Source organism: Pteronotus mesoamericanus, unplaced genomic scaffold (assembly GCF_021234165.1).
Source record: "Pteronotus mesoamericanus isolate MK-2021 breed Mesoamerican mustached bat unplaced genomic scaffold, CSHL_Meso_final contig_20, whole genome shotgun sequence".
In the NCBI taxonomy this organism is placed as follows: Eukaryota; Metazoa; Chordata; class Mammalia; order Chiroptera; family Mormoopidae; genus Pteronotus; species Pteronotus mesoamericanus.
Genome location: NW_026555085.1, coordinates 47,277,136 through 47,300,132, shown reverse-complemented (window position 1 = coordinate 47,300,132; position 22,997 = coordinate 47,277,136). Strand labels below are relative to the sequence as shown.

The following is a 22,997-nucleotide window of genomic DNA, read 5'->3' as shown; positions in this document are numbered from 1 at the left end:
AGCTGGCTTAAAGTGGGCAATGGAGAATGAGAGGGAAAGGCCTAAGTGCTTAGATTCTACATGATCAGTTAGCTATCAGCAACTTCCCCAGAGACAGGACTCAGGAGTAAAGGTTCAAACATCAAAAACAAACTCATATGGGCCTCTACTTTAAATATAACTTATAGACTACCGATTTTAAAATATTTGTCCATTCAGACCCTAAGTTTTAAGAAGCTGAAAAAGATTTTGACTTTCTTTTACTATAGTCTTTATGGAACTGTGATTTCAATGAAAAATTTAAAATCTATTTACCCTTGAAAGGTGAGATAAAGTATAATAGTCTCTAATGAGAACTTTACCCATTTTACTATAATATTTTCCAATTGAAGTCTATCTCTACAGGGAAAAAGAAGCATTGGATTGTACCTTGGCTTTATTTATTTTTTATTGAGATATAACTGACATAACAATGTGTAACTTTAAGGTGTACAACTGTTGATACATTTATACATTGCATCATGATTACCACTGTAGAACTTGCTAACACCTCTATCACTTCACATAATTATTATGGTGAGGATATACTGTAATATTTTTTTAAAGTATTAAATGGAAAGGAAGTAGAAGTTGCTGCAAAGAACAGTACATTAAGCTGATGTAAAAAGGGGCTACAGTTATTAAACAATTGTCAGATTTTGCCAGTGGTATATTCTTTGGCCATTTGCTGAAAATTTCGAGAACATCAACTCTCCCAAGCCTGTGGGTACCCTTTAGTGCCTTCAAGCAAAGATTCATTAAAGAGATAGTTTTACTAAATGGCACCTCACTAAATTCTAGGACTTAGGATAAATAAGAATGTTTGTGAACAGGACTAATAGGATTATGTCCCCTGACAGACAAGGTGTTCTGTCTTGATCTCAGTCTTTTCCCTGTTTCTTTTCTTTTTTTTAAGTTTTAAATGAAAGTTCTATATAAAATTACTTTATTCCTGCATCTTCTCAATTGTTTCGTCCTTGTATTTGCCTTTTTTCTTTCCTATTTGGCGAGATTTGGCTTTATGTTCAAGGCTCTTTTTGCAGTCTTTGTCCAGCTTTAGTCTAGAGATAGCCACCTTGCTGGGGTGGACACCACATGAACAGTTGTACCGTTAGCTTTCTCCCATTGCACTAGTTCAATGTAGATGACATTTTTCTTCCTATATACCTGACTATTTTGCCAGTTTGCTGCCCTTTGTAATGTCCTTGCACAACCTGAACTTTATCATCCTTTCGGATGGGCATGGCTCGATCACTGTACTTCTGTCTCAGAAAAGGAGACTTTCTGTCTCCTTGGAAAGAGGAGAAAACAGATTATAACCTTCCTGTGAATGTGGAAAGAAAGGTACATTGAAATACCTTTTATGGTTCTTGCACCGGTCAGAAGTCACAAAGGGACTGAACTTCATTTTGATCACTGGTGCCTCTGCAATGGCTGTGAGAGGGGAGAACTCCCTGCTTCTTTAAATGTTAAGAGAAATGTAAAGTACAGCTTCATTAGTTACTCACCTCAGTTGGTTTAAGGACGTGGATAAGATACTGGTCACGCCTAGTGTTGTACAACATTCTTTTTGTTTCCTGTGCCTGACAATGTCTCTCCTCAGGTATTACAACCAGAAAGCAGTTTTCTTACATTGTTTTTACACTTGGCTGCCTCAAATCAGATTTGGAAATAGAAAGAGCATACCCTTTTAAGTAATAGAAAATATGTTGGAGAGCTAAATTATTTATCTATTATTTTAAACAAAAATTGTATACATTTAAAGTTTAAAACATGATTTGATAGACAGTGAAATTACTACAGTTGAGCTATTGAACACATCCATTTCCTCACAGTTTCCATTTCCACAACTTATTTTCAATCAATTCCAGCTACCTTTAAAGCTCAAGTTTTTAACTGAGCCCTCCCTCCGTAGATTAATACGCTTTCCTCAAATACTTTCATTAACAGGAACAGAAAAAACTCATCCCCAATCTACACTCTTCACATACTCATACAAAATCTTTTTTTTTCCAAATTGTAAAGAGCTTTGTAGGGTTTTTTCCAATTATAAAAAGCATTTTAAAAATAATCTGACAGTACCAAAGGTATGAAGAAATATCAGTGTAATACTTCTGCCTAAAAAAATATATTTACATATGAACATGCAGATATATATTTTTAAACTAAATGGTTCAGTTTACAGAGTCTAGTGAATTTTTATGCCACTTAATATGTCAGGGAATAGGTGTATTAATAACTCTCACCTCCTATCAAGTCAAGTCTCTTTTCTCTGCTAGATCAATGTAGTGGATTGAATGGTGTGGTCCCAGAAAAGATATGACCAAGTCCTAACCCCTCTTTTTTTACTTTATTTGGAAAAAAGGGTCTTTGCAAGTACAATTATGGATCTTGAGATGAGATCCTGAATTACCTGGGTGGGCCCTAGATCCAATGATAAGTGTCCTTATAAGACACAGAGAGAAGTTCATGTGAGATGGAGGCAGAGATTACAGGTATGTAACCACAAGCCAATGAATGCCTGGAGGAACCAGAGACTGAAGTCTCCCCTAGTGACTTCAGAGGGAGTGTGGCCCTGACGATACCTTGATTTCAGATTTCTGGCCTCCAGAACTCTGAATCAATTTTTGTCATTTTAAACCACTGATTTTGTGGTAGTTTGTTACACCAGCCCTAGGAAACCAATACAGTCAGCATTCTAGACTTTTCCTGCTATAAACCCAGCCTGCTCTCCTGTCTCATTTTTCTGTTCTCCAGCTTTATGCTTCTGTTTGCCTCCTCTGATTTCCTGTACTGCCTTCGCACATACTGTTCCACTGCATGGACTGTTCTTCATTCTTCAAATATCTCTGCAAAACCTCTACAGAGAAAAGTTCAGTCACCCTCTAGCTATGTTTGCCAAGCCACATAAGGTCCCCTCTTAGCATCATATAACTCTTCGCATAGCCCTTATCATAGTTTATATCTTTATTAGTGTGATTATTAGGTTCTGCCTCCTTACCGAATTTTAAGTTCCACAAGAATAGGAACCCTGCCCCCCATTATATTCCCAGCCTAGCCCTGTGCCTGCTGTCCATATCAATTCATTTTTGAATGAAGGGCCACTGCTACAGAAGTGTTTGCAGACCTTGGATGATCTCACAGCTTTTTAATCCACTGTGGGCTAAGTAGGGTGACCACATTATTTATCCTCCAAAATTGACCACTTCTGAGAATGAAAAGGGGGTGTTATTAACAACTATAAGTTAGTTGATTACAGTCCTGGGTAACAGGCTATGCCAACCACAGGAGCAGAAGATAACTAGAAAGTGTTGGGCCACAACATTTTGGAGAAAGGGGGGGGGGATAATTTAAATTTGCTTACTTGCCATTGTATTTTCATTGCTTTCTTCTACATCATGTATTCATTTGTTTATTCCTTTATTGTCCATCCTTCTTTGAGGGCTGGGACTTATCCTGTTTTGTTTGTTGCTATATCCCACAGCCAAAACAGTTCTTAGTATATAGTAGATGCTCAATAAACATCTGAATCAATGGTACTAACAGCTGAGTAGCATCCCCTAAAGGAATACTGTAGTCCCCCTTATTCACAGTTTTGATTTCCACAATTTCAATTGCCAACAGTCAACTGTGGCTCTAAAATATTAAATTTCCCCAGTCATCCACATTACCTGCTCCTGACAGCCAATCACATCCTCATAGCTTTATGATCAGAAATCACCAGCAGCAGACCATCCTCCTTCTGGCATATGGTTGGAATGACAAAAGCCACTGTATGCTACCTCATCTACATCACTTAATTAAGTAGGCATTTTATCATCTCACATCAGCAGAAGGATGAGTACAGTACCATAAGCTATTTTGAGAAACTAAATTCACATTAGCTCTTGCTAATCTCTTACTGTGCCTAATTTATAAATTAAACTTTATCATAGGTATAAATATATTTGGGAAAACAAATAAACAAACATCTATAAGATGTATCTCTAAGACTTGGTACTATCCTAGGTTCCAGGCATCCACTGGGGTCTTGGAAGTATCCTCCCCACAGAAGGGAGGACTTCTGTAATGAAGAGTCGTAACACTGTGGGGGAAAAAAGTCCTCATAGTTTGGAAGCCTAATAAAGCTCAAGGCTAAAGGGGCAGGAGGCAGAACAATTGCCAAGGTCCAGGGCTGAGGACGCAGGGACCATAGCCCCAGTTTCCTGGGGCTGTTCTGCAGTTGAACGCCTCCTTCCCATTTGCCCACTCCCTAGCCCGGATGCTAACACCCGGCTCACCGGACTCAGCACCTAGGACCCATCTGGCCTCTAGCCTCCTGGCACACTCTTACACCAACTGTCCTCACCCCTGACTCCTCAAGACCAGGCATCCAGCACTGCCCCCTCCCCGGAGACGCGTCCCGCCTACTCCCCAGAGGCCCTCGGACCCCGGGACACTAGGGCCACTCGGGCCGCTCCTACCCCGGCCTCCTACACCTCCCCCTTCCTAGACGCTCCCGCACTCCAGGACCCCGCAACAATCGCTTTCCCTCCCCAAGACAGAGGCCTCCAGCACCGCCCCCTCCTGCATCCCCACTGACCCCAGACTTCCGCACAGCTCCCTTCTTGGAGCCCCTCAGACCCGGACCCCGTGCCTCCCACTCTTCATCCCCAGCGGCCAGGGCCTCCAGCGCGGCTCCATCTCCAGATACCCTGGGCCTCGGGCCCCACCCCCGCGCGGTCTGCTCGGACCGGCTCGCTGTTCCACACCCCCCACCCCCCACGCCCGCCTCTGCGGCTGCGCGCTGGCGGGGCCGAGGCCGAGGGGAGGGGGTCGCGCTGGGGGCCCGCGGAGCTGCGGCGGCGGTAGTGAGAGACGGAGTGAGCCCGGCGGCGGCGGGCAGGCTCGGAGGGAACGAGGAAGCGGACATGTCTCGCTACACGAGGCCCCCCAACACCTCCCTGTTCGTCAGGAACGTCGCGGACGCCACCAGGTGAGCGGCGGCGTCCGCAGGTTGGAGCGCGGGGGAGGGGCAGGGTAACGGCCGCATCCTGGAGCCCAGCCGCTGCCCGCCAGGGCTGCCCCACGCTTCTCCGCTGGCCGGGCCGGTGCTTCCCGCCGAGGCCCCGTTCCGGGGGCCGGTGTAAGCCCTGCGGCTGCTCGGGGCCTGGGCGGGACTCGCGCCTCCGCCTCCGGGCTGGCGTTCCGCCCGGCGGCGCGCCGGAGCGCGGCTGCGCCGCCGTCGCCGGCTCTGGGTGGGTGCGGGTCCCCTCTTGGGGAACCGGTAGAGAGCTGGATGCCCCGTTCCAGGTAGCCGAAGGGCCCTGCAGCCTTTGGCTGTTTGTGTTTTCACTCGGGCGGGTGTCTGCGTTTCAGCCCCTTTGTCGCCGTGTTCCGATAAACCCCTGCCTCTTACCTCCTAGATGAAGAGGAATTGGGGTTGATGAGAACGTATTACAAAATAATGCGTATCTTGGGCCTTCCTTTCCTTCAGTCCGGTCTACTTACAGGTGGTGCTGGTTAAATTTTATTCATTACTTAGTTTTATACTATACACAAAGGATAACTTCAGTAATGAGATTTATATGGTTTTCTTTAAAGTTATGAATACAGTATAAACACCCATTATAACGGTTTGCATAGACTTCCCTGGGCGATTTTTTATGTTCTCAGTCTAACCCCCCTTGAGTTTTTTGTCCACATAATGCCTAAACATAGATCGTAAGAAAAAACTTCATACAGCACTTTTTCACTTAATAGGAGGTAGAGGGGATGACTAGGGGGCGGGAGCATTAATAGACATTTTCTTTTCACTGGGCTTTCTTCTTAATCTAGAGCCCCCCACCCCCACCAGCCTTCATAGGTATGCAGTATTATTTTACTGTACATAAGGGAAAGATAAAGACCTGAGTTCTAATGACTTACCCCCGGGCTTTACAGCTACAAATATATTGGAGTCCTTCACTCCAGAGCCATCTGTTATAATTATAATTTACTTTTGAGGAGTAAATGCTAAGTATTTTTTAAATTTGGTCCCTACCTTTATACATGTCACAATTGTACACTGTGAATTAATGTACCTTAATTAACATCTAAAAGATGCCTGTGTTTACATTTCTTCTCTAAACCTTTTTATCAATTTCTTACATAGAAAACAACCAAAATTTATAATTTGGGTAAGGTAAAAAAAAAAAAAATTCCCACAGTTAAAAGAGACCACTTGAAAACTGAATAAGCATCCTGTCTCCCCGAAGTGTGTGTGTGTACAAAAATGAGAGGTTTCCAATTCTAATGGCCACAGGGGCCAGCCAGGGCAATAAGAATGAGTGAAGTTCTCAGGCTGTAAAGCACAGTAGGATGGTATGGGCTGTAGCAAATGAAAAGGAATATGTGCTATCTAATGGGGTCAGCAGCTGCTCCTAAGCTCCAGGTGGTAACTGCTGTGTATGCATTTGGACTTGTTGCCATATCTTCCTGATTTTCAAAAAAAAGTCAGAAACTTTTATTTTGTGTGTATAAATGCTATGTTTCAAAATGTTAGCATTTATTAAGTTGAATTGTATGAAATTCGTAAATTTAAGAGCTGTAAAATATTGCATTTGAGACCTTGCCTCCTGGCAGTTGTCTTCAGTTTGGTGGAAATAAACTCTTATGAAAATTAAAAAATAAAAGGTGTAAAATGCAGTTTCAATACTTTTTTTAAAAAATGTTTAAACATTGTGCAGGCCAAATAAAGCACATGATACAGGTGACACACAACATGCAGGTGACACATGACCTCTAATCTAGATAACCCACCTCTGAGTAATCAAGACTGATAATTGAGGTTTATTGATTTCCTTTTCCATTTTTCACCATTTAACTTTGCTACTGGGGGCAATCACAATCTAAGATGACTGTATTGATGAAATAATTATTGTTAACATTTTTGAGTACTCACTATCACTATGTGCCAGGCACTGTACTAAAAACTACACATATTACAATCACATTAAATTTTTACAATTATCCTTTATGGTCTTCAATAATTCTATTTTACAGATAAGAAACACAGGCTTAGAGAGATTACATAGCTTGCCTAAGATTGCACAGCTGCTGAGTTGTAGTATGAAAGTAGAATCACACATGTAACCTATCTTAACAGCTTTTTTGTACAAAGTGGCATACAGTGTTAACTAGCAGTATACCTAGACATTAAAATTAGCTTTAACATTTAGGGTGCTTATAAAGAAAATAATTGGATTTAAATCATTGGGAAAACAAAACTAACAGGATATAAAATGATATACAGTATGATTTCAATTATATTAAAATGAAGAGAGGAAAAACTATATATAAAAAATGAGCCTGGAAGGAAATCCAATTTAAGTGGTTTTTCTCTCCTATTTTAAATTTGTTTAGTAAAAATGTTTATATAAAGTCAAATTTTATTTAAAATATTTCTTTGAAGTGACCATTTTAATATGTATGATAAAAGACAAGACATTAAGAGACGTTATGGGTTAGCATAAAGTTCGTTAGGAATGCAGTTGAGCAGAACTAAAGAAAGACTTAAAAATACATTTTACAATTTTATAATTTGTTAAGCTTCTTTTCACTAGTAAAAAACAAGAGGTGAATCATGAAGAAGATTCATTTTAATATGTATTTTTTTTACTATGTAGTTATTAAAAAAAAAATCTCAGGTACAATTTTCTAGTCCTAAATATAACATTCGCATTTTTATAAATATCATGTTATTGATATGCCATTGGGAGCAATGGTCAAGTACTTCTCTTAAACATACTTAGTTAAATTCTTTGGTTACAGTGTATATGAGGCTATATGATGTTAGCATTCATAATGATGTAAAAGCATTAAACAGAATTTAGCAAGAATGCTAAAAGTCTCAGCAAACTAGGAATAGAAGGGGACTTTCTTAACCTATGAAAAAGTTATAGCTAACATCATACTTAATGGTACAAACTGAATGTGTTCTCCCTAAGATCAGAACAGGACAAGGATTCCCACACTCACAACCTCCATTCAGCATTTTATCACAGGTCCTAACCAGTGCAACAATGCAAGAAAAGTAAAAGACATAAAAATTGTAAGAGTAAAATCTGCCCCTATTCTTAGGTAACATGTTTGTGTTCATAAAACTATAGTAATTAATAATGAGTTTTAGTAATTTATCAAGATGCAAGGTAAATTTATAAGATTCTATTTACATAAAAGCACATAATTGGAAATAAAAAAATATTTTTAAAACTCCATTTTTCTTAGTGTCGAAAAACTCTATTTTTCTCAGTGTCAGTTCTCTCCCAAATTGATTGTTATAGTTTAAAACATTCCTGATAAAAGACTTTTTAAAAAATAGACCAACAAGTTTATTTTTAAAATGTAAACGATCTAGAATAGCCAAAAGGGTCTTGAAAAAGGTTACTGAAACCGGAAGACTTATGCTACCTGACTCAAAAACTTACTAAAAAGATAGCAGTAATCAAGACAGTGTGGTACTAGCCTAAGGACAGGCAGGTAGATCAATAGAACAGAGTAGAGTCCGTAAATAATCCACACTTACAGAATCAATTAATTTTGACAAAGGCACCAAAGCAATTTAGTAGAGAAAAGAGAGTGTTTTCAACAAATGATGCCATAACAATTGGATGTCCATATAGGGAAAAAAAATTAAGTGTAATCTCTATTTTATGTCATAATTTGAGCTGGATTATCAGTTGAAATGTTAAAGATAAAACTGTAAAGTTTTTAGAAGAAAATGTAGGAGAACATTTAATGACCCGGGCATAGGCAAAAATTTCTTAAAGGACAAAGAAAGCAGTTAACATAAAAGGACTCTTGATAAATTAGATTTTACCAAAATTAAACTTTCTGTTAATTAAAACATACCATTGAGAAAGTAAATAGACAAGCTGCAAACTGAGAAAATAGTCACAAAACCTACACCGTATTTTGCCATGTATAATACGCACTTTTTTGCCCAAATTTTTGAGGGAAAAATAAGGATGCACATTTAGACATGGGTAGTACTAATGAGGTGTAAATACTGGTACATAAAATTTCTTGTACCATAATATGTTAAAAAATAAATGCTAAAATTCCTTTGTAATACAAAAAACAAGTATCTAAGTATAAATAAGTAAAAAATTGAATTAAAAAATTAAAATGAAAGATTTTTTTCCTGAAAGCTTGGGTCAAAAACGTGGGTGCACATACATGGGAATGCATATGCACAGCAGAATACAGTATCTGACAAAGGGCTTTTTCAGAAAATATGAAGAACTTTTATAACTCAGTAATAAAAGAAACATTAAAATGGGCAAAGGACTTAGACACTTCACAAAGAAAAATATATGATCGGCCAATTAGCACAAGAAAAAGTGCTCAGCATCATTTGTCATTAGGGAAATGCAAATTAAAACCATAGTAAGATTCCACTTAACACTCACTTGAACAGCTAAAATTAGAAAGACATAATTCCAAGTGCTGACAAAGATTGGCACAACTGAAACTCTTATACTTATTGGTGGAATTATACAATGGTATAACCACTTTGCAGAACTTTTTGGCAGTTTCATAAAAGTTAAACATATACATCATCTTTAACCCAGAAATTCTACTTCCAGGTATTAACACAAAATTAATGACCCGTAAGCATGAAAAGATGTTGCGCCTCTTTGGTCCTTAGGTAAATTAAAATTAAAACAACAAGGAGGTACCCATTCACTTTATATCTTTCAGAATGGTGAGGATTAAACGTTGTTAATGAGGAGGTGGAGCAGTAGAATTCTTACGCATATTTTGAGGAGTGTAAGTTGATTTGGCCTCTTTGGAGAGCACATGATGAAGCTGAAAATATGCAGAACTCTAGCAGAGCTTTAGGAAGCACCTGTATCATAATGTACACTGCACCATAGTTTGCAATTTAATAAAAAAGAAGCATCTTAAATGTTCATCCACAAAAAAACGGATGACTAAATTGTGGTTTTTCACAACAGTGTCAATATGAAGTTAAAATGAGTGAACTTAAAGCTACATGAAGAACTCTCAAGGGAAGGGAAGGCAAGGTGCAAAATAATACAAATAGTCTGAGGCCATTTACATAAAACGTGATACATTTAAAAACAATACATATGGATATATGCATTTGCAGTAAAAATATAAAGTTATGCAGAAGAATGGTGAACACCAATGATTGTTTTGAATATTAGGTTGGCCAAAAAGTCCATGTAGTTTTTCTCCATAAAATAAAAGGCACAGTTTTCATTTTCACCAGTAAATTTATTGATTTGGGTATTTTGAGTATGTCAGCTACCTCCCTCATGTTATCACATTGATTAACGTCTTGATTTAATCGTTATCAACTTCAACAGATCAACTTGACCATAGAGCATCATCCAGCGAGAAATGTGCAGCATGATACTTTGCAAACCACTTTTGACATGTTTGGTCTGTCACAGCACCTTCTCTATACACTGCATAAATCTTTTTTTGCATTTCAGTTTTGTTTTTACCTTTCTTGAAATAATAAAGCATAATATGCTGAAAATGTTGCACGTTTTTTCATCTTCAGTATTAAAATGGCTACACAAAAATTCATCAGTTTCGATAAGATTTTTTAAAAATGCATGCTGATGGGACGGCTGTCACAATAGAATCTAACAAAATTGTTTTGAATGAAGTTAGAGACAACTGAGAGCTACTACAGCTGTTTTATGGAAAAAAACCTAACGAACTTTTTGAACAACCCAATATCTCATTTCTAAAAGAAAATACTAAAAATTATGACAAATAGGCAAGTATTGAGATATAATAAATCTTCTTAGTGGATACATGGGTGTTTATTTTAAAATAGATTACAACCAATACAGAAAAACCCAAATAAAAATAAAACAGCAGCCAGTAGATGAGGTAGTGGAGACAGTGAATGCGAGCCAGCTCTTTTGAGAACTGTTCCTTCGGACTCTGTCACCCTTAGTCTCTGGGACTCCAAGCCTCTGTAAACACATTGCTCCAACCTCCTTCTTTATACCATCTAGGATCTTTCTTCTATCAGCCACTCACATTTAGTTTGTAGGATTGATTGCCTTAGATGACATTAATTTGAGTTCTAGCTTTGCTGTTGACTGTGTGTACCTCTGGGCAAAGTAACTTCACTTATTCTCTATTAAATGGTAACAAGAATGTGTCCTCAAATATATATTGAGTGCCCGCTGTGTGCCAAGCAACTATGCTAGGCACTGAGATGCTACACTGGTGAAGACAGTGTAGTATTTTGCTTTAGAAGTGATTCTCAACTCTGAGTTGTAGAATTGCCTATAAAGCTCTTAAATTTTTAGATAATAACTGGGACTTAATCATGGGAAGCACTAATGAGGTCCAGGGTTAACGCATCATCTTTTTCATAAATGATTCCCATATTCAGAAGTGGTTGAGAATCTTTACCCTGTTGCCTGTGTGTTATGGGAGCAGGAATTGTGTTTTTCTTGTTCTCCACCATACCTTAGACTTTAGAGCCTGGCCTGTAGTGCTTAATAAGTATTTGTTGAATGAATAAATGAAAGTAAAAGACATTGTCACTGTCCTGTAAAGCTAGTAGTCTCTAGTCTCAGGGAAGGCAGACAAACGTCATAGCGAGTACTGAGTGAAATAAAAATAGTAACATAAATATAATAAAGTCTGTCAGAGTATTGACTACACTGCCTAGTATATAGTGGCTACATAGTTATTGTTAGTTGAATCTTTGTGTGATAATTCCTAAATCCACAGCTCTAACTTTAATCATTGACTTCTAGTCTTGAGATGAAAATAAAACTAATTAATATAGTTTGTACAATCACAATTTTCAGTTGCTATATATAAGACTAATTGATGTTCCACTATCACTCAAATTTTGCATTTCTAAACCTGAAAGCGGCTTTTGCCTCTCTCCCCCATCTTCAATCTAACTCTCTTTTCTAGCTATCTAATTTTTGTCACTGACACCATCTTTCTTCCATTTGCCCAAGCTAGGACCTTTGCAGTCATCTTTGAGTTTTTATTTCTGTACGGTGCTTTGAAGTACTCTTACTTCTTCTGAGCCATGTTTTGTGCCCGTAGCTTGACACTGAATCTCTTAAGATCTCCATGAAGCATTACACTATGGTGGTTAAGAACACAGACTAGTGTCAAACTGGGGGAGTTTGATTCCAGCTCTGTCACTTGTTGGCTCAGTGATCTTAGGTGAGTTCATCTGTAAACAACATAGAGTTGTTGTGAGAATTAAGTGGTCTTAAGGTGAGCAGAGGCTAGCATATGAATGCACTGTGACTGTAAGCTAGCAAAGCTAAGTGTTTTGTCTCTTCAGTTAAATTGTTGCCCCACGAAAACATATGCTATGTATTTCTTTGGTATCCCCTCTTTAATACCAATCACAGTAGAAGGCCTATAAGAAGTCCAAAAGTATTTGTCAGATTTGAGAATATAGTATTTTGCTTTTTGTTTAATACTAAAACATCCATTTTTTTTAAGCCTGGGAAATGATTTTAGGAATTCTTTAAAATCTAATTCTTGTGCTTGTAAAACAAAATTAACATAAACATAAAATTATAGTGAAGGAAATGAATGTGTTCCTAACGAAATAGTCCATATTAGAACTGTTTATATTGATAGTTGAAAAATCTTGTAATAGGAATAACTCTCAAGGGTGGATGTGCTGGGTCAGTGTTTCCCCAGCCCGATTAGGCATAACAGCCACACTTGTAGCAATATAGATTTCTAGATCTGAGTCCAGACCTCTTGAACCAGAATCTCCAAAAGCAAGGTTTGAGAATTTTTTTTTCTTTTTTCTTTCATTTGTAAACTATGAGTGAATCTTCTGAGAGACAATTTTAAATAATGCTAGTCTAGATAATGGATTTCTGTGGGCATGATATTTTAATTCAGCTATTCATATTTCTTTGCCTTATTTCTAAAACAATTCAGGCCTGAGGACTTGCGTCGTGAGTTTGGTCGGTATGGCCCTATAGTAGACGTTTACATTCCACTTGACTTCTACACCCGCCGCCCAAGAGGATTTGCTTATGTTCAATATCCTTTATTTTACTTGTGCATGTGAATATACTACATACATGTGCATATTACATATATGTATTCAGGAGCGTATGTTTTATTAATATTGCCTAATTAAATGTGTTTATTTCTTTATCTCAGAAAATCTAAAGCAGTCCACAGTAGCTGGCAAGCGCCCCCCAGTTTGAACCAACCTGTTAGCTAGAATCCAAGCATAAACCAAGCAGGCAAGACAAAAGACACCTAAAGTTCAAGCATCAAGGAGTAAAGAGGGAGGGTGGACACAGATATAAAGACCTGGAAGAGGGGAAGTCTTTATCAAGCAAAAGACAAAGCCAACACCAGGTTGAGACTTCGGCTTTCCTACATTTACTCAGAGTTCCAGAGTCAAAGCCAAGTCTGATTTTGTTGGTTCTTCATCTCTTATAAAGTCCATCTTGCACGCCTTAAAGAGTAAAAGTCAAGGTTCAAGATCAAGTGACACTGAGGTAATTGCCAAAGTCTCATTTTGTATTGCATTTCTTCAGTTTTTTCTGTTTTTTATTAAAAACAAAACAAAACAGTGAATAACCTCCTGAAATAGAGCTATTCATTTATATAGCTTATTTCCATTTTAGTTAGGTTTAATATATAATTTATATAGATAAGGGAGTTTAGTGGGTTATTACAAACCAGTATATGTAATTGATGTTTACAGATTGCTTTTATGTTTCTTCTATAATTACACCCCAAGTAAAAAAAGCATGAAGGTATTTTAAGGCAGTAGATTCAAAGGTAAATACCATTTTTAAAGAACTGAATCAATTTTGAAAATATGTTTTAGCTTAGTTGTGTGTGTGCAGTTTTGTTTATAAGTAATTGCTTTGAAATGTCATAATTAAAAAGCTTTTTTATGGAAAGAGTAATTTTAATTTCAGAATACAATCTTCTGCAATCTGATTTTTTTCGGTGAAAACCTGATGAATTTTTTACGTGAAAGAAGGGAGTGAGTTCTAGTCAGTTATTTTTTTTCTCATAACATGTTTGAAATTATACATGCATACTGCATCTGCACTAATGTATACATTAAGAGTATAGTTGCATGTGTGTTTATTTTTAGATTTACTCAAATCATAATGGGCATTTGTTTTCATAATAAAAGTGAATTTTTTTCTGATTATTCATATTATATTGGAGATGTGAGCTTAGTAACTTGAACTTGTTTTTCCTATTAATTTCATGTGACATAAATAATTCTTTAAAAATAACATTTTTACTTGATATGTGATATTCAAAGTGTCCTTAACAGCTAGTCATATTTGAAGATGTTCGCGATGCTGAAGATGCTCTTTATAACCTCAATAGAAAGTGGGTATGTGGCCGTCAAATTGAAATACAGTTTGCACAAGGTGACCGCAAAAGTAAGTATGACTAAACGTTAGATCTTGTTTACTCAGCAAAATGAGTTTCAGCAGTGACAGTTCTTTTGTTTAAAATTCTTTCAGAAAATAATATTATTTTGAGTGGCTGTGACTGAAGTTTTCAGGTAGTGAATTATAAATCTTGCACTTCATATTTTAGCACCAGGCCAAATGAAATCAAAAGAACGTCACCCTTGTTCTCCAAGTGATCATAGGAGGTCAAGAAGCCCCAGCCAACGGAGAACTCGAAGTAGAAGTTCTTCATGGGGAAGAAATAGGAGGCGGTCTGATAGCCTTAAAGAGTGAGTACAAAGTATAAGAGGATTGAAAACTTAATTTTCTACTTTTCCTGGAAAACATTTTAAATGGTTTTGAAAAACAGGCCACCAGAATCATTTTGTTAAATATTCATAAAGAATCATCTTTTATAGAAAGATTAACTTGGGTTTATTAAATATCTTCTAGTGTTTTTATGTCATGACAGATTTAACCTTTTTAATGGAACGATAGTATATACTGGAAAAAAAAACCCAAAATTAAAAAGTGTGTACTTGACAAATAAAAGTGAGGAATTTTAAATAAATAAAAATTTCCTAAATGAATCCAGCAGTTAAGAATATTGAGTTCTGATGACTAAAAACTCACAGGAAGGGAAAGTGGTTGACACTAAATGTAAATCAATGCATTTATAAAAAGTAAGTTATTTTTAAGAATAAATTCCAAGTATCGTAGTATTGCAGGATGAAGACATAAAAATAGTACATTTTTCAGAAAAAGATATTTTCACGTTACCTACTTTGCTAGCCAGGAATTTGTTTCTGTTAGAATAGTAAATCATAATGGAAATTAATTACTTGGTGAAGTTATTTAATAAATTATATTAGCATATATAAGTTCTTAAACATTTGTACTGTTTGTTTTGAGTTTTAATGATGAAATTTTTTCATAGAGAACTTCATGTAGAATTTTAAGGTGAATTCTATTCTTAAAAAATGATCAGCATTTAGACTAGTATCTTTCTGAGAATAATAAAAGAGTTAGTTCTTCTGGACTCTATGTAGTACACCTAAGCTATATAGACCCACTTAGCTTCCAATCAAAGCTGGTCACCAGGGCTGCTCACTTTCACTCCAGTCCTCAACTCCAAGAGCCTAGACAAGAAAAAGCTCAAAGGAAGATATATGTATTAGAGCTGGAGTCCCTAGTTCTAAAAGGAAGACTGTGAAGTGACCTGGTACCAATCCCTCCAGCTAAGTGGAAGGAAAAAATAGGAAGAAAGAACCACATCCACATTTTGTGACTTTGAAAATCCAAGAATCCTGATAACCAGAAAATGTGGCTGGGCCTAGTCAGAGCCCTGCAAGTCAGATTCAAATTCTTACATGTCAGGTCAGCACCTCTCCTTGGGTATGAACCAGATTTGATTTTGGCCTATCTTTAGGGAAGCTTGAAGGTAGGAAGAAGCATTAAGCTTCTTTTCGAAGCTAGGAGAATCCAGGTCAGGATTGACCATTCCTGAGATTGGTGAAGAAATATTTAGAAAGTCATACTCTGGAGGTTTATATAAGAATATATATAAGAGTATAAACCTTACATCTACGGAGAATAATCCAGCTTGCCCCATGGCAAAGGGATTTTCCCGTTGATTGATATTTGAGATTGAGACTCTGATATATAGTTTCCATACTCAAATACAAAATTATATTTATAGAACTTAAAACATGGTGAGAGCAAATTAAGATTTTAAAAAATTTTACATACCTTGTGTATATAGAACCACACCAATACTATTGGCATCGCTTCTGGCTTTACAGAGGACATGAATAGTGTAAGGGAATGATGTTCAACAGTTCATTCACATTGCTATAAATGCTGTACCTCTCTATATACTATTTATATACAATATAAATATATATATAAATGTGTAGACTGTATGTGTTACTATAAACAGTATAAACTATACATGTATAGTTTACCATAAGTTTAGAATGATGTGGATGATACATAAAAATGACAGTTTTATATATCAAAGATCAAAGTAGATGTAGTATTGTGCCTAAAGCAGCACTATCTTAACATACTGAATATCCAGTGGTCTTGGTAGACAGAATTTATAAAAGGAAAAAGAAAAGAAATTGCCCATTTGATTCATTTAGAATATGTTGTTTCCAAATGCATTATACCTTAGTTAACCAGTTTTTCTTCTGGTTATATTAAAAAAGTGGATATTCACATCATTTTCTGTCTTCTGGTTCAAGTAAAGTATAATACTTGACTATAGAAAAAACAAAAAAAAAAAGTCTGTTGTTCCAAATCATCATGGAGTATCAGAAATAGAAAGAACCGCACATTTTCTTGCAAGACAATGCTGTTCTGTCTCCTACTGGTTAGAAGATCATTGCTTGACCTCACTGAACTTAGTGTTTTTTATCTGTAAATATTACCTTGCACTCAAGGTTTTCATGAGGATCAGATAGTGTGTGTGTGTGCACGCGCGCATGTGAGAAAGAATACGTATAAGCCTAACATGTACTATACATATATACTGTATATGTGGTACTACCTCGGACTAAAAAGAGGACCCTTACTTTGCCTTCAGGGGATAATGGAAAACTAGTTTGCTACTGTCAGTAGACTGAGCGTTTTGAGGAGCAAAGCTTTTTTGTCTTACTCGTGCCAGTATCCCTGGCACTTAGCAGTAGTCTTTAGCTCAAAGAACGCTGAAAAAGCATCCATTTTTTTCCATGTTAGATTTTTTTTTCCCAAGGACAGTATTTTATTTTTTTTTCTATAACTATGTAACACAGGAATGAAGTTTATTAATTTCTTTTAAAAAGTTATTTATTGATTTTTAGAGAGGGGAAGGGAAAGGGAAAAGAGAAACATTGATTTATTGTTGCACTTATTTATGCATTCATTGGTTGCTGCTTATATGTACCCTGACTGGAGATTGAACCTGCAACTTTAGCATATTGGGACAGTCCTCTAACCAACTGAGATATCTGGCCAGGGCTGAAATTTAATAATTTCTAAAAGACTGCTTTTATTCCAAGATATATTCTGGATTAATATATTTATATTTTCTGGTGCTCTTTATTCCTTCCTGTAGTTCCTTGCTTCTATCTGGGGTTATTTTCCTTCATCCTAAAAATTTTTTAGAAGTTTTTTTAATCCTCACCTGAGGATATGTTTATTGAAAGAGAAAGAGGGAGAGAGAAAGAGAGAGTAACATCAATGTGAGAGAAACATCAATTGGTTGCCTCCTCTATGCCCTCCGACTGAGGATTGAGCCTACAAACTAGGTATGCGCCCACACTGGGGATCGAACCTGCAACCTTTTGGTGTAGGGGATGACACTTTAACCAACTAAGCCATCCCGCCAGGGCTAGTATTCTTATATATACTGTAGGTCTGCTGGCAATGAATTGTTTGAGCTTTTGCTTATCTGAAACACCTTACTTTATATTTGTTTTTGAAGAATATTTTTGCTGGGGATAGAATTCTAGGTTGGCAGGGACTTTCTCCTCTTTTTTCTTTAATAATATTACTCCATTGGTTTTTTTAAAAATATTTTTTAGTACATCTTATTATGTTATTAACAGTTTTCCCATTTTTTTTTCTCCCCTTTATCCCCCTTGGCTCTATATCCCCTTCCCTCCAGCATTCCCCCTGCCCCTTAGTTCATGTCGGTGGATCATACATATAAGTCCTTTGGCCTCTCCATTTCCTATACTATTCATAATCTCCCCCTGTCTGTTTTGTACCTACCAATTATGCTTCTTATTCCCTGTACCTTTTCCATCCTTCTTCCCTCTCCCCCTCCCCACTGATAACCCTCCTGTGATCTCCATTTGTGTGATTCTGCTCCTGTTCTAGTTGTTTGCTCAGTTTATTTTTGTTCTCTTTTTAGGTTTAGTTGTTGATAGTTGTGAGTTTGTTGTCTTTTACTGTTCATTGTTTTGATCTTCTTTTTCTTAGATATTTTAACATTTCATCTAATAAGGGTTTGGTGATGATAAATTCCTTTAACCTTACCTTATCTGGGAAGGACTTTATCTCCCCTTCCGTTCTAAATGATAGCTTTGCTGGGTAGAGTAATCTTGGATGTAGGTACTTGCTTTTCATCACTTCAAATACTTTTTTCCAAGCCCTTCCTGTCTCTAAGGTTTCTTTCGAGAAATCAGCTGATAGTGTGTGGGTATTCCTTTGTGGGTAACTCTCCTTTTCTCTTGCAGCTTTTAGGATTCTCTTCTTTTCTTTAACCTTGGGTAACTTAATTATGGTTTGTCTTGGTGTGCTCCTCTTTGGGTCCGATTTCTTTGGGATGCTTGAGTTTCCTAAACTTGTATGTCTATTTCCTTTGCCAGATTGGGGAAGTTCTTCATTATTTTTTTCAACTTCTTGCTCTTCCTTTTCTCTTTCTGGCACCACTATGATTCAGATATTGGAACGTTTAAAGTTGTCCCAGATGTTCCTGAGCCTCTCCTCATTTTTCTGAATTCTTGTTTATTCTTTCTGTTCTGGTTGAATGTGTATTTCTTCCTTTTGTTGAAATCGTTGATTTGAGTCCTGGTTTCCTTCCCTTCACTGTTGGTTCCCTGTATATTTTTCTTTATTTCACTTTGTATTGCCTTCATTGCTTCCTTTATTTTGCAGCTGTACGCAATCATTTCTGTGAGCATCCTGATTACCAATGTTTTGAACTCTGCATCAGGATGGGTTGGCTCTCTCCTCATCACTTAGTTCTTTTTCTGGAGTTTTGATCTGTTCTTTTATTTGGGCTGTCTTTCTTGGTTTTGGTACACCTGTTAGGTTGTACGGGGCAGAGTCATAGGTATTTGTCAGGGCAGGGCAACCCCCTTCACTGTGCATTGTGGCATTGTATATGGGGGAAGGGTCAGAGAGGGAACAATGCTGCTTGCCTGGCTCTCATCCACTTTCAAGAGACTAGCAGTTTCTCCTGCCCCTGCAACCCCCACAGGTTTGTATAGCCAAAAGTTCTGAGGCTTTGTTTTGCCCAAACTGGAACCCTGGGTTGCTCAGTCTGTCTCGCTCCCTAGTTGTTCCTCCTGGTTTATCTGCAGGCGAATGTGGGATTGCCCAGTCAGCCAGCTGTCTCACCCACTTGGTCCAGCAGCCTCTGCCTTGCTACACATCCTCTCTGCCTCAGCTGCCCATCTCCGCCCCTCCTACCAGTCTGGATGAATGTTTGTTCTTTAACTCCTTGGTTGTCAGACTTCCATACAGTTAGATTTTCTGGCAGTTCTGGTTTTGTTTTTAAATTGGTTATTTCCTCCTCCTGGTTGTGCGAGGAGGCAAAGTGTATCTAACCTACACCTCCATCTTGCCTGTTCCATTGTTTTTTAATATCTGCCATAAGCTGGCATTGTTAATCTTGTCCCTTTGAAGATAATGTGGTTTGTTCTCTAGCAGATTTCAGATTTTTCTATTTGACCTGCTTTTCAGCAGTTTCATTGTGTAGTTTTCTTTGTACTTATTTAACCTGGGGTTTATTGAGATTTTTGAAATTGTGAGTTGATACCTTTTATTAGGTTTGGAAAATTCTAGGATATTATCTCTTAAGATATTGCTTCTGCCTTACTCAGTTTTTCCTTTTGGCCATGTGACTATGTTCCAGATATCTCTTATGCTCTCTTCTGGATTTCTTAAAATTCCTTTTCTCTTACTGTGTTTTAGTATAGCATTTTTCTAATAATCTGTTTTTCAGTTCAGTTCACTATTTATTCTGTTGTATCTAGACTGCTGTTAAATCCATTTAGTGACTTTAATTTCAGATAAATATTTTTAGTTACAAAATGTCCATTTGTTTCTTTTTATAGTTTCCAAAATTTTTGAAATTCTCCATCTTTTTAATCTGTTTTGTCTGTCTCTCTTTATTTTAAAGCATAGTAATTTTTAAAATTCCTGTCTGAATAACACTAATATCCAAATTATTTTTGGTTTAGTTGTTTTTAGTCATTTTAATCTATTTTTCACATATCTCAATTTTTGTATTAGATGTTGAACATTGTTGATGAAAAGTTATAGAAGATTTCAATGCTACCGTCCTCCAAAGAAAGTTACTTTCTTCTAGCAAGCAGAATATTGGCAGATCACATTGACCCCTCCAGGGCTTGGTTTGAGGCATTGTTAAGGCTGATCTACTGCAGCATTACAGTTTATTCTTTGGGCATGGCCCTTACCTGTAGGATACAGCCCTTCCAGATTCTTAATTGGAAGCCTGGGTTGTTACTTAAGGCTCTTGACCTTTTGGGGACTGAACTCCAGCCTGTGTCCCTAGTACTATATGTCTGATAAAATTTCAGCTGAGTTATTGAATCTTCCAGCTGCTGGTTTTTGCAGACCTCTTGGGATTCTCATCCTGTGTGTGCACAGCTTAGAAGATGGCCAGTGACTTGAGAATTTATAGGCAGATTTTAGATTTTTTTTTTTTTTTGTCTTTTTGTCTGCAGTTCTCTCATCTCTGGGATTTTGCCTCTCAAGTGTCAGCCACTTTAGAACCCTTCAATTCTAACTTCTGTCTCTTCAGGTTGTTAATGAGACATTTTCTGGTTGGGCTCAATTCCCTCATGGTGGTGGCATTAGGAAAATGGTATGAATAAAAGAGCCACAGCTTATAACCACTCAAGTTCTGCTTGTGTTGGTTATTCTGCTATGCCTTCAAACAGTTGTTTTATGAATGTTGTCTAGCTTCTTTATATAGCTATTTTCTACAGGAAGACTAGTCTAGTATAAGCTGTTTTTAACATGGCAGAATTCAGATGTCTTGCATCTAGGTTTTGGTTGTTATAAGTATTATTTGATAAACTTTACATAATTATTTTTTCTCTTTTACTTTTTTTTCTTTCAAGTTTTCATACCTCTTAGGAATTGTATAACCTAGACTAAATATGCAGGGTGTTTTCCAGGACTGATCCATGTCATAAGATATATCTAGCAAAGTAAAAATCTTTTGGTTACATATTTGGTTATATATACTAAATATAATAAATATTACAAACTCAATATTTAAACCAAAAGCATGCATAATAAAAATCAGAATTGTTCCTTTTAACTTATCCAATAAAAATATAACTAATATTATGTAAAGTATTTAATTTCCTGAAAGTATTTTTTCTAATCTATTAACCATTTTTGTGTGAAATACATACTCTAACATTGTGGCTGCTTGCAGGTCTCGACACCGGCGATTTTCTTACAGCCAGTCTAAATCTCGCTCCAAATCACTACCAAGGCGGTCTACCTCAGCAAGGCAGTCAAGAACTCCAAGAAGGAATTCTGGTTCTAGAGGACGGTCAAGGTCCAAGTCCTTAGAAAAAAGATCGAAGTCGATGGGAAAATCACAATCAAGTTCACCTCAAAAGCAGACGAGCTCAGGAACAAAATCAAGATCCCATGGAAGACATTCTGACTCAATAGCAAGATCCCCATGTAAATCTCCTAAAGGGTATACCAATTCTGAAACTAAAGCACAAACAGCAAAACACTCTCATTTTCGATCACATTCCAGATCTCGGAGCTATCGTCATAAAAACAGTTGGTGAACAACAAGAGCGTTAGGTAGTCTTTAATATAAGTTATTAAACCTGTCATTATGTTAAATAAAAATTCTGAAGGCTTACAGAAAATGTGAGTTGATATTAGTTACTTTGGGCACGTGCAAGAATAAAATCTCTCTAGCTTTGGGTTAATAAAGATTTGGTCTCAAATTTTTTTTTTTAATCCTCACCCAAGTATATGTTTATTGATTCTAGAGAGAGAGGAAAAGAGAGAGAGAAACATCAGTGTCAGAAACATTGATAGGTTGCCTCCCATACACATACCAACTGGGGATTGAACCCACAACCTAGGTATGTGCCCTGACTGGGGATTGAACCTGCAACTTTTTGGTAGATGGGATGGTGCTCTAACCAACTGAGTGACCTGGCCAGGGCCAAGACTTGGTCTCAGTTTGAGGAGCCTCACCACAAATTATGTGTCTGATGTCACTGTTTTATGGATCATTTTTTGTTTACATTGTGGCAAAAGGGTACTTTTCAAAGGAAATGGGTAAAATTGAACTAATTTAGAAAATTCTACTTGGATATTAAGTACAGTAGTTTCCCCCTTATTAATGGGGATATATTCCAATCCCTTTTTGCTTGATTCCTGATTGGCTGAAACCACAGATTGTACCAAACTCTATATATACTATGTTTTTTCCTATACATACATACCTATTACAATGATTAATTATAAATTAGGCACAGTAAGAAGTAATAATAACTAATAATAAAATAGAACACATAATATACTATAATAGTTATATGAATGTGGTCTCAAAATATTGTACTGTCCTCACCCTTCTTGTGATGATGTGAGAGGATTACAATGCCTATATGATGAGATGAAGTGAGGTACTCAGAACTGCACACAATTTAAAACTTACAAATTGTTTATTTCTAGAATTTTCCATTTAATATTTTTGTTCCATGGTTGACCATATGTCAACTGAAACTGTGGAGAGTGAAACCATGGATAAGGGGG

General features: G+C 37.0%; 1 protein-coding gene and 1 pseudogene across 2 annotated transcripts; one reads left to right on the top strand and one right to left on the bottom strand.

Annotated features, from left to right (window-relative positions):
* Positions 1–964: 964 nt before the first annotated feature.
* Positions 965–1,426, bottom strand: LOC129067631 (60S ribosomal protein L26-like; annotated as a pseudogene).
* Positions 1,427–4,914: 3,488 nt separating this feature from the next.
* SRSF12 (serine and arginine rich splicing factor 12) lies at positions 4,915–22,294 on the top strand. 2 transcript variants are annotated; one of them, XM_054569708.1, is made up of 5 exons: positions 4,915–4,993; positions 12,964–13,063; positions 14,339–14,450; positions 14,611–14,752; positions 21,646–22,294. In XM_054569708.1, exons 1-5 carry the CDS (start codon positions 4,929–4,931, stop codon positions 22,013–22,015), a joined length of 789 nt encoding a protein of 262 aa, XP_054425683.1. In that variant the 5' UTR covers positions 4,915–4,928; the 3' UTR covers positions 22,016–22,294. The 2 variants fall into 2 exon arrangements, with proteins under 2 accessions (XP_054425683.1, XP_054425682.1); XM_054569707.1 differs by having other exon boundaries at positions 12,964–13,088; positions 14,343–14,450.
* Positions 22,295–22,997: the final 703 nt, after the last annotated feature.

Coding starts and splice junctions, on each gene's coding strand:
- SRSF12 (XM_054569707.1), top strand. CDS start 4,929: ATGTCTCGCTACACGAGGCCCCCCAACACCTCCCTGTTCGTCAGGAAC. Junction 4,994..12,963: donor AACGTCGCGGACGCCACCAG/GTGAGCGGCGGC, acceptor AAAACAATTCAG/GCCTGAGGACTTGCGTCGTG. Junction 13,089..14,342: donor ATATCCTTTATTTTACTTGT/GCATGTGAATAT, acceptor CTTAACAGCTAG/TCATATTTGAAGATGTTCGC.